This window comes from Hemitrygon akajei, chromosome 3 (genome assembly GCF_048418815.1).
Source record: "Hemitrygon akajei chromosome 3, sHemAka1.3, whole genome shotgun sequence".
NCBI lineage: Eukaryota > Metazoa > Chordata > Chondrichthyes > Myliobatiformes > Dasyatidae > Hemitrygon > Hemitrygon akajei.
This window is the reverse complement of record NC_133126.1, coordinates 66,778,473-66,792,994: the sequence shown is the minus strand read 5'-3', so window position 1 is coordinate 66,792,994 and position 14,522 is coordinate 66,778,473. Positions and strand designations below refer to the sequence as shown.

The 14,522-nt window shown below is 35.9% G+C and overlaps 1 protein-coding gene across 1 annotated transcript in view; it reads left to right on the top strand.

Moving 5' to 3' along the window:
• Window positions 1–14,522, top strand: part of scfd1 (sec1 family domain containing 1) — a 153,426-nt gene that overhangs the window by 41,531 nt on the left and 97,373 nt on the right. The window contains exons 11-12 of the mRNA XM_073040077.1: window positions 12,894–13,033; window positions 13,820–13,910. Coding sequence (XP_072896178.1) covers window positions 12,894–13,033; window positions 13,820–13,910 — 231 coding nt within the window. The remainder of the gene's footprint in view (window positions 1–12,893; window positions 13,034–13,819; window positions 13,911–14,522) is intronic.

Here is a 14,522-nt window from a genome sequence, read left to right as displayed (position 1 = left end):
GGATTTCAGGTAAGCTCATTATACTTCTACTCTTTGGAACATTCAAATTGCAGTTTTTTAAAAAAAAATTAAGATGTTTAATGTTGACTAATTAAACAAAAACCATATTTCTGACAAATTCTGAACTTCTCCAATTAAATAAATTAAAATAATTACATTATTGATAATTAAATTGCAAATTATATTGAATCAAAGTTCCAAGTGGAAATACAGATGTCATGTTGATTTGTTTAGAATAGCAAATCATATTTCTAGTTTGGGGCTTTGCCTGTAAACTTCAGTGTGACAAAACCGCTATAGCTTTGGTCTAGTCCAGCCAAGAAAATCAGAATTAGTGAGCTGGATGTACATTCTAATAGACTAATGTGCTTCTTAGAAGGAAAAACTAATATTATGAAGAAAATAGTGTGTTTTTGTTAGAAAAAGATGGTTCTGCTATTGGTATAAGCTGTGATGATAGGTTAGGAATACTCTTAAAATGTTGACTCCTATATATATTTTAAGCTGATTCTACTTTATTGTGTAGTGTAGTTCAATCACTTGGATCAAGTCAGATGTTCTCCTAAGGGGTTGTCTATTCAGGTGTACATAGAGGCCGATCTGAGATCCACATATTCTGATGCAGTGAGGACATTGAGTAGTTAGTGGCTGTGTTTAGCGGTTGGGTCTTTTAGTCATTCATTCTCTCCTTTTGCTGATGCCACTTGTTCTCTGTGGCACAGCGGAGGTTGCATTCATGTAGCGCAGTTCCCTCTTCAACAAATTTCCTCCGGGTGTATCTATTAAGTGCAGTGTCTTTCCAGTTTTTAGATGTGATGTTGAATTTCTTCAGGCTGATTTTGATGTTATCTTTGAAGTGTTACTGTTGCCCACCAGGGGCTCATTGATCGTCCTTCAACTGGGAATAAGGATCTGTCTGTGGAGTTGTGAGTTAGGTATTTGAATGACATGACCTATTCAGTGGAGTTGGTGTTGCTTTATTATGGTAGAGATGCTGTCCATGTCATCCTTCTCCAGTATGCTGGTGTTAGTGCGCCTGTCCTTCCAGCTTGTCCTCAACATCTTTTGTAAGGTTCTTTGGTGGTGCTATGTGCTTGTGCACTGTGTACCCATATTTTTGTTTTCTGTTTTCTCTCTCTCTCCCTCTCCATCCAGCTTTCCTTGTTTCAGTAAGGTCGAGGATGGCAGCAATAAAGGTGGCAAATATGATGGACACAATGATACAGCTCTGTTTGACTTCTGCCTTGACAATGAGGGTTCTGATTCAACACCATTATTACTGAATACTGTGATTGACATGCCATCATGCACTAGCCTCAGTATTCCTAAGTACTTGTCAGGACAGCCATGTCTTGTTAGTGTATGCCAGAGAGGTTGGCAGTCTACTGTATCAAATGCCTTAGTCAAATCTATGAAAACCGTCATAGATCTGATGAAAGGTGCAAGGGTTGCCTTTGTTCACATAATTTTTCCTGTGATGATCATGTCTGCAGTACCTCTAGATGGACGGAAAGCACATTGTGATTCCGGGAGTACTTCTTCAGATAACAGAAGGAATCAGTTGACAAGGATATGTGCAAACACTTTGTCTGTTGTTGACAGAAGGGAGATGCCTCTATAATTGCCACAATCTTCCTTGTCTCCCTTCTTTAATATGGTCACTATTAGAACATCCCTGAGCTCTGAGGGCAGTTGTTCCTTTTCCCAGGCCTTCAGCAACAAGGAATAATTGTGGTGCAGGGGTGCTGGTTCATCTTTCTTTAGGATTTCTACTGAGATCCCATCAGGACTAGTGGCTTTGTTGCTTTTCAAGCTCGTCTTTCATACTGGGGGGGGGGGGGGGGGGGAGGTGGTGTTCTCCCTTGTTTTCTCTCACAGGTCTCTGGAGGAGTTGTCTGGTAACCTCAGGTTCAGCAGTGCTATCGGGGTTAAGCAGTTCTTGAAAGTGCTTTCTCCATCGATCGTTGATATTCTTCCATTCCTTTAGTAGCTTTTTCAATTCAGTAAGAGCTTGCTACCTTATTGTTTCATTACTTAATTCTAACTGTACCATAGCTGTGAGTGATGACAGACTCTGTGAGTGAGAAACTCTTGAGCTTAAGTAATCAGCTTTTTTCATCCTTTTTATACCATGTGTATATTCTTTTGTTCCTTTGCTTTTTCTGAAGACTTAGTAACAGTATTGAGCAAGTCTTCGGACAGTGAAAAGCTTGAAGCATAAGAGTGTTTGTTATCTGAGAGAGTTCAGACTTTTTGCCAAACTGTTTACAAAACTAAACTTTTTTTTGTATCTCCACCATTAGCATGTGAATTTTGTTTTGCATTATCCTGCATAACAAAGGCACGTGCTCCAAAAAATGATTCATTCCCTATAAAATACTTTGGGACATCCTGAGGAATCTCATTTATCTGTTTTGTTATGATGGCTATCATTCAATATGCATTTATTAGCAACATCGATACAATATAGTTATAGGGTTATTTTTGCCATCGCAAGATTATGTAGATTAATTAATGTTTCCACAGGTGCTGAGTAAGAAAAATAAACACTATTCTTTAGTAAGAACAATGAACTGCTTCTTTTGGTGCAGAAAGTTAATGGTCATATAAATAAAATTGCAGGTCCAAATTAGGGCACATAAATATGACTATTTTCCTTGCAATTATGAAATATGGCATTCCTTTCATACATTTCTTAAATATTATTTGTTGCCTCATGAACAGTAACTAGCATCTTTCTTCAATTTTTATTAATTTCTTTCATAAAAGCATACAGGATACAATAAGATATATAATATTTATCGATTACAATATATTGAAATCGCAGATATCCATATAAATTAAATTTAAACATAAAATTGAAAAGAAATAATTTTATTTTACAAAAAATCTAAACCCATTACCAGAAGAAAATGCTGTTTTGTTTAGTTAAAAAACGAAAAGGAAAAAATGCTTAACATATAGTAAAACATGTTGTTAGCCAACATCTGTGCTTAATAGCAAATCAAAGATCTTGAAAGTAATTCGAAAAGGTCCCCAGAATGTTAAAAAATCTTGCCTAGGTTCAGAAATTGAACAGTGAATCTTCCAAATTTAGGCAAACGTAACATCATGTAACCAATGAGTAGGCGGAGTGGCATCCTTCCACTTAAGCAACAATGTCCTCCTGGCTATAAGAGAAATAAAGGCCAAAATATGCAAATCACGTGTCTCCAAAATAATAATCATTTCCTCCAGCAATACCAAATAAGGCAGTCAAAAGATTAGGTTTAAAGTTTATTTTAAAAAGCACCGAAAAAGTTTGAAATACTTCCTTCCAATATTTTTCAAGACTCGGACAAGTCCAAAACATATGGATTAGTGAAGCTTCTCCATTATTACATCTATCACAATAGGGAGATATATCCGAATAAAAACAAGACAGCTTATCTTTAGACATATGGCTTCTATCAACCACTTTAAATTGTAGAAGGGAATGAGGGGCACATAATGATTCCAATTTAAAAATTTCATTCCAAGTGTCCTCAGAAATTGAAATCTGTAAATCTTGTTCCCAAAGATTTTTAATTTTATCTAATGGAATATTTCTCATTCCCAACAACATACCATAAATATTAGATATAAATGCATTGTAGAAGGGTTTCTAATTAAAAACTATATCAAGCAAATTTTGTATCTGGACTTTTAGGAAATGTATGTACTTGAAAACGTAAGAAGTCTCTGATTTGTAAATATCGAAAAAAGTGAGTTCTCGGTAGACTATACTTAACTGACAGTTGTTCAAATGAAGAGAGACTATCTCCAACAAACAAATCATGAAAACATTTAATACCCAATCTATTCCACTCTTTAAAAATTACTTCAGACATAGAAGGTTTAAAAAAAAGTTAGAAAAAATGGGACTGGAAAGTGAAAAACTCAATAATTGTATCCAAATCCTCAAAATGTGTTTAACTACAATATTATCAGTTAAATTACTTAAAGATAAAGGAATTGAGGATCCAAGAAGAGGAATGATAGAAAATCTATTAACAGAGTTAGCTTTTAAAGAAACCCAGACAAACAGTCCTCTAGTAACTAACATCTGTATGATTAGGAAACAAAACCCTAATATGGTGCAAGGGTCTTTCAGCCATTCTGTAACCCTAATTAATAAAAGTTGATTTGGTTGTAGCTGTTTACAATTTCAGTAAATAATCAATATTTCTGCCTATTGTACTGTAGATACTACTTCCCTAGCATTCCATAAATCCTCAGAAATTTTGAAATGTGAGTTATCTATTCCTGATGAAGAATCTTGGTCTGATACGTTGACTGTACTCTTTTCCATAGATTCTGCCTAGCCTGCTGAGTTCCTCTAGCATTTTGGATTTCCAGCATCGGCTGATTTTTTCTTGTTTATTCTACTTAACCTCCTACACATGATCTAACCTGGCACTTCAAATTTGCTTAGGTAGTGTTGCATTATGGGTGGTAATCTTTTAAGTAAGATATTAACTAAGTTTGTCATTTTGATGGATGTAATATCCTTCTGCACTTTTCAAACAAGATTACAGGAGTTCCCATGGTGTTCTGCTCAATATTTATCCCTCAATCAATGCCATTGGCTTCACCTGTTCAGTTTGTTTTCTGTTACAGTTGATTCTTGGATATTATTTTGCAAAGTTGGGTAACATTTTCCAGCTGAATAAGATTGACATTTAACTCATTGGCTGGGAAGTGTTTTGGGATCTGCATGAAAGAGAATCTATAAATACAGATTTTACCACATACGCAGTCAGAAACTTGAACAAATGGTGAACCAATGCAAAAAGGTATAGAGGCTGTTTTTACAGCTTAACTAATGATTCCCATTAGGCATCTCTGAATCTCATGGCTAGGAATTCTTTGTCTGCTTCTGCCTAGTTATATTACACTCTTAGTGATCAACTATTCCAGAACTTTCTCTTGAATGAAACAAATTATGATGAAATCTGTAATTTCAAGTATTGAAGCAGTAAGAAGAAAAATGATAGCCATAAGTTATAGGATAGATAAAATTTTAAAACCATTTACATAGCCAACATTAATAATATTTTCCCTTTCGAGGGCATTGCGTTTGAAACATTTAATTTTCCAAAGTCAACCTGTGCTTTCTGTTACAACTAGTAAATATAAATCATGTTTTATTCAGTGCTGAAGATTAATTGATAGTTCCCACTGATCTGAACATTGCCATTTGTCATTCGAGTATTTGAATTAAAAAATGTGACTGCATTCGCTAAATAAATTTATATAATTTTGAATTTGATTTTGCAAGTTAAGAGTAGCTCCATTAATGTTGCCAACTGATTTTCTTATTCTGTTGTCTATGAAGAACTCTGTGCCAAAGTGCATGGCTTTGCAACCTTAGAAGTTGTTTTTGGGTGCACACAGAATAAAGGCACCTTTTTCATTCTGTTAATCCAAATGGAATTTCACCCTTTTAAAAACTAGGTGGACTGCTTGGCTTCAGCATTACTTGCCTTCTCACTTGTGAGCCACATTGATGAAGAGTTGTACTTCGAAATTCAGTTCATATGTGTGTCTGTTTTAAAGGTTGTGCTACATTGCTGAGCCAGATATTGCAGGTAATTTGTTTAAGGAGATGACTTGTACTAGTAGACTAACTCTTTCCCTCTAGGAGACACAAGATACTGCAGATGCTGGAATCTAAAGCAACAAACAATCTGGAGGAACTCAGTGAAGTGCAGGGTTTTTAACATAAAATGTTTGCATTTCCTTTCCTTTCAAAGATGCAGCTCAGCCTTCTGAGGTGCTTTTGCAGATTGTTTCATCTAGGACTGGTTGATGAACAATCTATGATAGACTAGTTGTCCAGATTGGTTGTTGACTACTGCACCATTTCTTTGCAACATCCAGACAGCATTGCAAAGGTGCATTTACTCTTAAGCCCAAGTTACCTTGTAAAGGTAATGTAGAACCTCCTGCAGTTGCTTTTGCAACTCCTTGATGCCACTTCAGAAAGTTCATTGCCATAAAAACATTACATTTTCTGGTGCCATATTGCATTACCTCATTTATTAAACATTTTATCACATCTTCCCATGGTATAATATGGATTTTTGACCTCTGATTCATATACTTGCAAAGAATTGGACTGGTGTGATTTTACCCAGCAGCAAAAGAGGTTTGCATCAGGCTGGAAATTTTGGTCTGAGAAACCTGAAGTTAGTTGATAGTGAAAATGAAGAGCAACACACACAAAATGCTTCAGGAACTGAGCAGGTCAGGCAGGTCAGGTTTTGGCTTGAAGTATCAACTGTTTATTCTCTTTCATAGATGCTTCTTGATCTGCTGAGCTCCTCCTGCATTTTGTGTGTTTTGTTCTGGATTTCCAGCATCTGCAGAATCTCTAGTGTAACTGAAGTTCACACAGCTTCACTAAAGGACTTCTGAGACTTGGACTAATGAACAATGCTCTGCAAGAATCTGTTGATCTCTCCTATTCTGTGTTTTATGTATTCAAAGATTAATATGTACTGTGTTTTTAAGTTCAGACTAGATATTTAAGTTCTAAGTAATTGAAACTCAAATCCAGCTCAAACTTATGGGATGAAACCTCTGTTGATTAAACAAATGATGCTAACTGCTATCAAACTGTCTGTTGCATGCAAAACCACAGCAAAGCACTAACTACTAATCACTTTAAAGTAGCAATGCACACACATAGCAAGAGAATAGGAACCCTTTCAATAGGAGCTGTAAGGAATTTTGCACCAAGTCTTCAATTTATTGGCATATAGTTTTGCCACAGTAAAGGAGTTTGATTCAGCAGCTGTATACATTTTATATCCCAGTGCCATTGATTTAGACTCGGCTGATTAGCTCAGATAAAAAAGAAGTGATCTCTTCCAGGCATTATCTGCTACAAAATGCACAAAATTATTCCTTTTCATTAGCTGTATGTTTATAGTATGCCAAGTTTTTCAATTTATGATATGGTTCTTCATTAGAAAATGAACACAAATTTTGCAGACATAAATTTACAAAATTTTACCAGAATAGCTCATTTTTGGCATCATTGGTTTGAACTGGATTTCAGTCCTGATTCAAAGATGATGCAAATCTTTTAGCTGTTTACTCTGCTAAGTTACATGACATTTCATAGGCTGCTTTGTCAAGTGACACTGGCAGCAATGAAAACGTGTCTTGCAGGCTTTGTCATCCTACCAAGTTCACATGCCTGATCTGTCCATAGTGATTGGAGTTCCTCTGGGATGTGAGAATTCTGTATTCTTGCAGCTGACTTCATCAGAGCTGTTAAGAGAAATCTAAAATGATGGATTCTTATGAATCATGATTTTTTTTTGTAGCAAGTAATAGATTTCTCCTCCAGGCTGTCTGTTCTGCAATAAACCATTTTCAATAGAAAGCATTTCTAGAATTGTGCTATCCTGTTTCCCTCATGAATTGCACAAAGACTAGCAAATTTATACAGACGTGAGTGGAAAACATTATGACTATTTGCATCGCTGCTTGGTACATGCAGGATTAAAAGAGGCTGCAGATGGTTGTAGAGTCAGTCAGATCCGTCACTTCCCATTATTGAGGACTTCAAAAGGCGCCATCTGAAGAAGATAGCAACTTTATTCGGAGCCCTCACTATTCAGACATGCCCTCTTTTCATTGCACATCAGAAATGAGCTAAAGGAGCATGAAGACTCATACTCAACATTTTAGGAACAGCTTCTTTCCCTTTGCCATCAGATTTCTGAATGGTCCCTTAACACCACTGCTCTTTTGGATTATTTATTTTTGTAACATAGTAATTTTTTTGTGTCTTGCACTGTACTGCTGCTACAAAACAACAAATTTCATAATGTATGTCAGTGATGATAAACCATATTATAAATGTGACCTTTTCTAAACAAACTGACTTATGCTGGAGAGCAGATCCACAGATATTCAGTGATTTATTTGTCAGTTAGGGTGCAATAACTGGCCTAAATGTCTCGGGGAGACATCATAATTTGTTCTTGGGTAAGCAAGCTGTTCAACAGATGGAATGGTGTTGCAGTTAAGGATAAATTCTCTCGTTAACCCAGAGACAAACTGAATATCGCTGTTATCTTAATTGGTAACTTGCCTTATATCAGTAAACTTGTCACACAAATTGGGCTTGTGTGACACTATCTGACAATACAATGTATTTAGTCATGAAGCAGACATCAGAGCCTCTTCCTAAAAGTTCCCAAATGTAACTTCAAATTTTGCTTGCGTAATTACACATTAAGTACTTGACTTTTCCAAATTTTATTCCAAATAAAATGTCCACTTAACTAAAACACTAGATCCTTTTTCAAATAAAATGTACTGAATCACATCAGTGGATTTAAAGGATAAGAACATGAAAAAGAAAGCAGGAGTAGGTCATGAGGTCCCTCATCCTTCTCCAATGATTAATAAGTTCATGGACATGGCCGATCTTTTACTTCAGCACTGGTTACTATGTAACCCACATTCATTTTTATTGTCCACTCCATTTCCACTCTGATTCCTTTCTTCAGCTTTCCAACAAAACTCAAAGAACAGAATTTCATCTTCCATCTCGGCACTAAACAGCCCTGGGGGTGATATTAAGTTCAGCATTTTTAGATATACTGGTACTGATGGTTCAGATATAAGATCATGTCTCTGCAGCTTTAATTCATTTTCTCCCTCCCCATAAGCCACCTGACTGCTGGGTATCGAAAGATATTTTTTCAGATTTCTGGCAACAGCTCTATTCTGCATCTCATTGTTCCAGCAATTTGTCTTCTGTTCTCTTGATTTGCCCTCATTTGTATAATAAATAACATTTCAAGGACTCTTCATCTCTTGTTCTCAATGTTGCTTATTTACTTAATATTTCTTTCTTTTTGTATTTGCACAGTTGTCTTTTGCACACCAGTTGAACAGCCAAGTTGGTACAGTCTTCCATTAATTCTGTTTTGGTTATTATTATTATGGATTTATTGAGTATGCCCAGAAGAAAATGGATCTCAAGTTGCATTGAAAATTTAACTTTGAACTTTTATTGTATCACCTAGCTAATCTTGTTCTCCACCCTATTATGGACATTCTCTTTGTTCTCTCTGTAATTGAAAACACATTTGTTTCTCATATTCTCAACTTCTGTGAAAAATCATTGGCCTGAAGTGTTAATACTTCATAAATGCTGCCTAGCCTGCTGAATATTTCCAGTACTTTTTTTTTCAAATTTCCAATGCGTACTGCATTTTTTATTTTCACAACTTATAACTTTTGATTTTCTTAATATCCGAATGTATGAACATTTGTAGATCTTGCTGTGTGTCATCAACAAATTTGGATTTATTACATTTGGCCGCCTTATTCCCATCAGTAAACAGATTGTTAATGTTTGGGTCCTGGCACTGATTCCTGCTGAACCCCATCCCTTTCAGCTATTCAACCTGAAAATAACTGGTGTATTCTTATTCTATTACCTGTCATTATAAATATACTAATCCTTTCCCTTTGCCTGTATATGACCACAAACTCATACGTACTAATTTTGTTTAATTGCACCTTATCAAAGGCCTTTGAAAGTCAAGTACAGTGTATCCATAGTTCCCCCTATATGTTTCAGTTACAACTTCAAATAATTAAAGTGATTCATCAAACATTTCCCTTTTATAAACCCATGTTCAGTCTACTCAATTCCACAGATTCACCACTCTCTGGCCAAAAAAATTCCTCTTTATCTCCATTCTGAAAGGATGCCCCTCTATTCTGAGGCTGATTCCTCTGTTCTTAGACTGTCCCACCATAGGAAACATCCTCTCCACATCCACTGTTATCAAAGCCTTTCATCTTTCAATAGGTTTCAATAAGGTCTCTCTCATTCTTCTGAATTCCAGTGAATACATGCTCAGAGCCATCAAACACTCTTCATATGACAAGCTTTTCAATCCTGGAATCATTTTTGTGAATCCCTCTTCAGTTTCAGCACATCCTGTCTAAGATAAGGGGCCCGAACCTGCTCGTAATACTCCAAGTGAGGCCTCACCAGAGCTTTATAAAGTTTCAGCATTATATCCTTGCTTTTATATTTTAGTCCTCTTGAAATGAATGCTAACATTGCATTTTCCTTCTTCACCAGACTCAACTTGCAAATTAACCTTTAGGGAATCCTGCACAAGGACTCCCAAGTCCCTTTGCACCTTAGTTTTTTTTGTGTTTTCTATACAATTAGAAAATTTTCAACACTTGCATTTATTCTACCAAAGTGCATGACCATATATTTCCCAACATTTTCCATCTGCCATTTCTTCACCCATTCTCCTAATCTGTCTAACAATCTCTAAAACCTGCCCCTTCACCTATCTTCAAATCGTCTGCAACTACGCAACAAAGCCATCAATTCCATCATCCAGATCATTGGCATATAACGTTAAAACAATCGGTCCCACCACAGACCCCTGTGCAACACCATGATCACAGGCAGCCAGCCAGAAAAGGCTCCCTTCGTTCCCACTCTTTGTCTGCTGCCAATCATCCACTGTTTTAACAATGCTAGAATCTTTCCGGTAATACCATGGGCTTGAAGCTTGTTAAGCAGCCTCATGTGTGGCACCTTATCAAAGGCCTTCTGAAAATCCAAGTACACAACATCAAGTGATTCTCCTTTGTCTATCCTGATTGTGATCCCTTCAGACTTCCAACAGATTTGTTAGGTAAGATTTTCCCTTGAGGAAACCAAGCTGACTACGGCCTATTTTATCATGTGCCTATAAGTACCTTGAGACCTTATCCTTAATCTCTCTTCTTAAAGAGTGGCCTGACATTTCCAATATTTCAGTCTTCTAGAACCATTTCAGAATCTTGTGATTCTTGAAAGATCATCACTACTGCATCCACAATCTCTTCAGCCATCTCTTTCAGAACTATGGGGTGTACACCATCTAGTCCAGGTGACTTGTTTACCTTTAGACCTTTCATTTACCCTAGAAACTTCTATCTAGTTTTGGTAACTTCTCTCACTTCATGCCCCCTGACACCTGGAACTCTTATCATACTGCTAGTGTCTTCCACAGTGAAAACTGATGCAAAATATTTATTCAATTCATATGCCATTTTGTTGTCCTCTATTACTACCACTCCAACATTGTTTTCCAGTAGTCTGATATCGACTCTTGCTTCTCTTTTACACTTTTTGTATCTGAAGAAACTTTTGGTATCCTCGTAAATATTATTGGCTAGCTTACTTTCATGTTCCATCTCTACCTTCTTAATGAATTTTTAGTTGCCTGCTGTTGGTTTTTAAAAGCTTCCCCATCCTCTACCTTTCCACTAATTTTTGCACTATTATATGCCCACTCTTTGATTTTTATGTTGGCTTTGACTTCTCTTGTTAGCCATGGTTGTGTCAACTTTCCTTTAAAATATTTCTTCCTCTTTGGGACATAAGCACTCAAAGTAATGAGTTTTAATATTTTCCCAACTTCTAGAGGACGTGGGTTGAGAGTAAAATGTGGAAAGTTGAAGAGGAACATGAGCAGAAACTTATTCACTCAGAAGGCCGTGAGAGTGTGGAACAAGTCACCAGTGCAAATGGTTCATGCAAACTTGATTTCAGCATTTAAGAGAAGTTTGGATAGGTACATGGATGATAGGGTTATGGAGGGCTATGGTCACGGTACAGACCGATGGGAGTAGGCAGTTTAAATGGACTAGTTGGGCCGAAGGGCCTGTTTCCGTGCTGTACTTTTCTATGACCCTATAACTCGGTAAGACAAAATGGTGTGCAGTTCACCTTTTTTCATCCTCCTATAATATTTACTATCTTCCATTTTGCCAGTGAGAACAGTTTTAGAATCCTGGAAACATATTTTATATAGTGGGATACAGATCATAAGGTCCTAAAAATCTGCGGTTTCAATTTTGCTGATTTTCTTTTCCAATTTTTTATTACTCTGTTGATTTCATTTCCTTATTCTCTCTGGACCTGTAATTTTTTCATATCTGTTCTCATTTTTGTACTGTCTCTTTATTCCCTGATATAAATTTACTTATTCTGTAAACATCCATATTAATTTTTGCTAATGTTCCTTGTATGTACATGTATTGAGGATTTTACAGTTTTGTTTTCTTGTACTTTCTCTTACTTTTCTCTTGCTTTCTAATTACTTGGTCTTTGGGAACAATTTCCAAATTTTGAATTTCTCAGCCTTTTTGTTGCAAATATGTATTAATTCTTTGAATGACAGCCTTGGCCTGTCTGCTGTCATACCACTTAACATATTTTCCCAATCTGCCATAGTTCATTGGAGCCTCACTTTGTATCTGCCAAACATTTTTGTTTACACTTTTTACTATCTGCAGTATTTTAAATTTCTTGCCTCACAGTTATCAGATAAGCACTTTGTATATATTTAATGCCAGGGTTTCAAATTAAAATGTCATTTTTACTCTTAGTATAAAATACAATCATATAATGATCACTCTCCCTAATGGAGTGCTAGTGATACTGATTAATTCAATAACACTAATGAATACTAACTACTATGAATATGCATTCAATGGCCACTTTATTAGGTATTTCCTGTTCCTCCTGTTTTTCACATCATTCGTAGGCATGAAAATCCCATGAGGTCAGTAGTTTCTGAAACTCAAACCACCCCGTCTGGCACTAACATTCATTCTGTGGTTAAAATCACTTAGATCACATTTCTTCCCCATTCTGATGTTTGGTCTGAACAACAACTGAACCTGTTGACCATGCCTTCATGGTTTGATGCATAGAATTGTCTTCACATGATTGGCTGATTAGATATTTGAATTAATAACCAAGTGTAGCTAATAAAGTGGCCACTGAATGTATGTCATCAGGATATATTTGTTTTTTGCAGGACTTTCATCTGAATAGAGTAAACTTGGAAGAGACTCCAGGAGTAGAAAATTCTTCTGCGGGGGCAAGACCAAAGAAAAAAACTAAAAAAACTTATGACTTAACAGCCACTGATAATTTTTGGCAAAGGCACAAAGGCAGGTAATACATTTCAGGATTGTATTTTCTTGTTTTTTTTTCATGAAGAAGTACTTTAGTATTTTGTTTTGTCATTTCAGTATTTCTTCTGGCACAATCTCAGTTTACACTGCTATAAGCCTTCTATTGCTTTTGTGCTTAGCACTCTATTTATTGTTGTATTTATTATTTTCACATACATTCTTTGCATTGTAAGCTTCATGCAAGCAATAAACTTCATGCGCCCTAGCGTATTTGACAATAAACTAATCTGAATCTACTTGTGTAATTGTATCTTTAAGGAGAAATTAACAGATACATTGGGGTTTGAAACCCACAACTTCACCTTATTGTTCTTGATTTATTTTGAAAGTGTCAGTTAACACAAGCAGTTGATCCAATCCATGAAATTCTTGTTTGCTAAAAGACTAATGTCTGTTCTAATTCCACATCATGTCATCTTGGTTTATGGTGCAGATTAAGGCATATCAAGTCCTTTTAATATATAGTATGTGTCTTTCCACTACCACTAGCAGGGGGTTCAGAACCCCACCACCCTCCTAGTTACTGTCTTCGCTACATTGTTCCTCATCTTTGATAAAATTAGGAATAAACTGGACGTTTGCTACCCTTGTGGGAAAACATTTGATACTTGTAACCTTTAGCAAACAAGTATGTTCTTATTTTGGAGAAAAGTGCAATTGCCTGCTGATGAGCATACTTTTCATTGAATTGAAATCTAGGATATGTAACAGATATTATCTTATCTTATATGATTGTACCTTGAATCCCTGATCTTTTCTTATTTAGTCCCTTTCCAGAAGTAGCTGAATCAGTCCAACAAGAACTGGATTCTTACAGAGCACAAGAGGATGAAGTCAAACACTTAAAGAGTATCATGGTAAGCAATGAGACAATAGAAGTAGTCAATTAATAATTAAAATTTGAAATGATCTGTACAACTTCAGTATATACACAGCATTCAAAACTATAATAGAAGAACAGAAGACCAAAATTCAAAGTACACAGCCATTGATGTTAGGGAAGAACAGAAAAACTGTATTAGAAATAGGAGGAACAGTTAAATATTACATCTATCATCATGAACAAAGGATGTATGAGCTTGAGGGAATGATGGAAAAAAAACAAAGCTAAAATTAAGATAAAATAGTGATAAATCAGTTCTGCATATTGGGGTATTCTGCACTCTGCCTCTTAGTGTATACAAATGAGTTTGTGAAAGATGAATTGGTAAAATATATTGACAAAGAGTGCAGATAGCAGAGGAAATTCCTCAGATACAGAAGAATTGGAGTTAGATTGGAATTTTTTGAGAGGCAGGAGATGTCAGTTAATTCAAAGAGACAACTGTCTTATATACATGAAATGTTATGCTTCAGATAGAAGATGAGGGTGAACAACAGCATATTTGAGTTTTACTTTAGCTTTGGAAAATCAGCTGAAATTCAGTTATTTGCTCTACATTCTTAAATCTACAGTATTATTAAAAGTA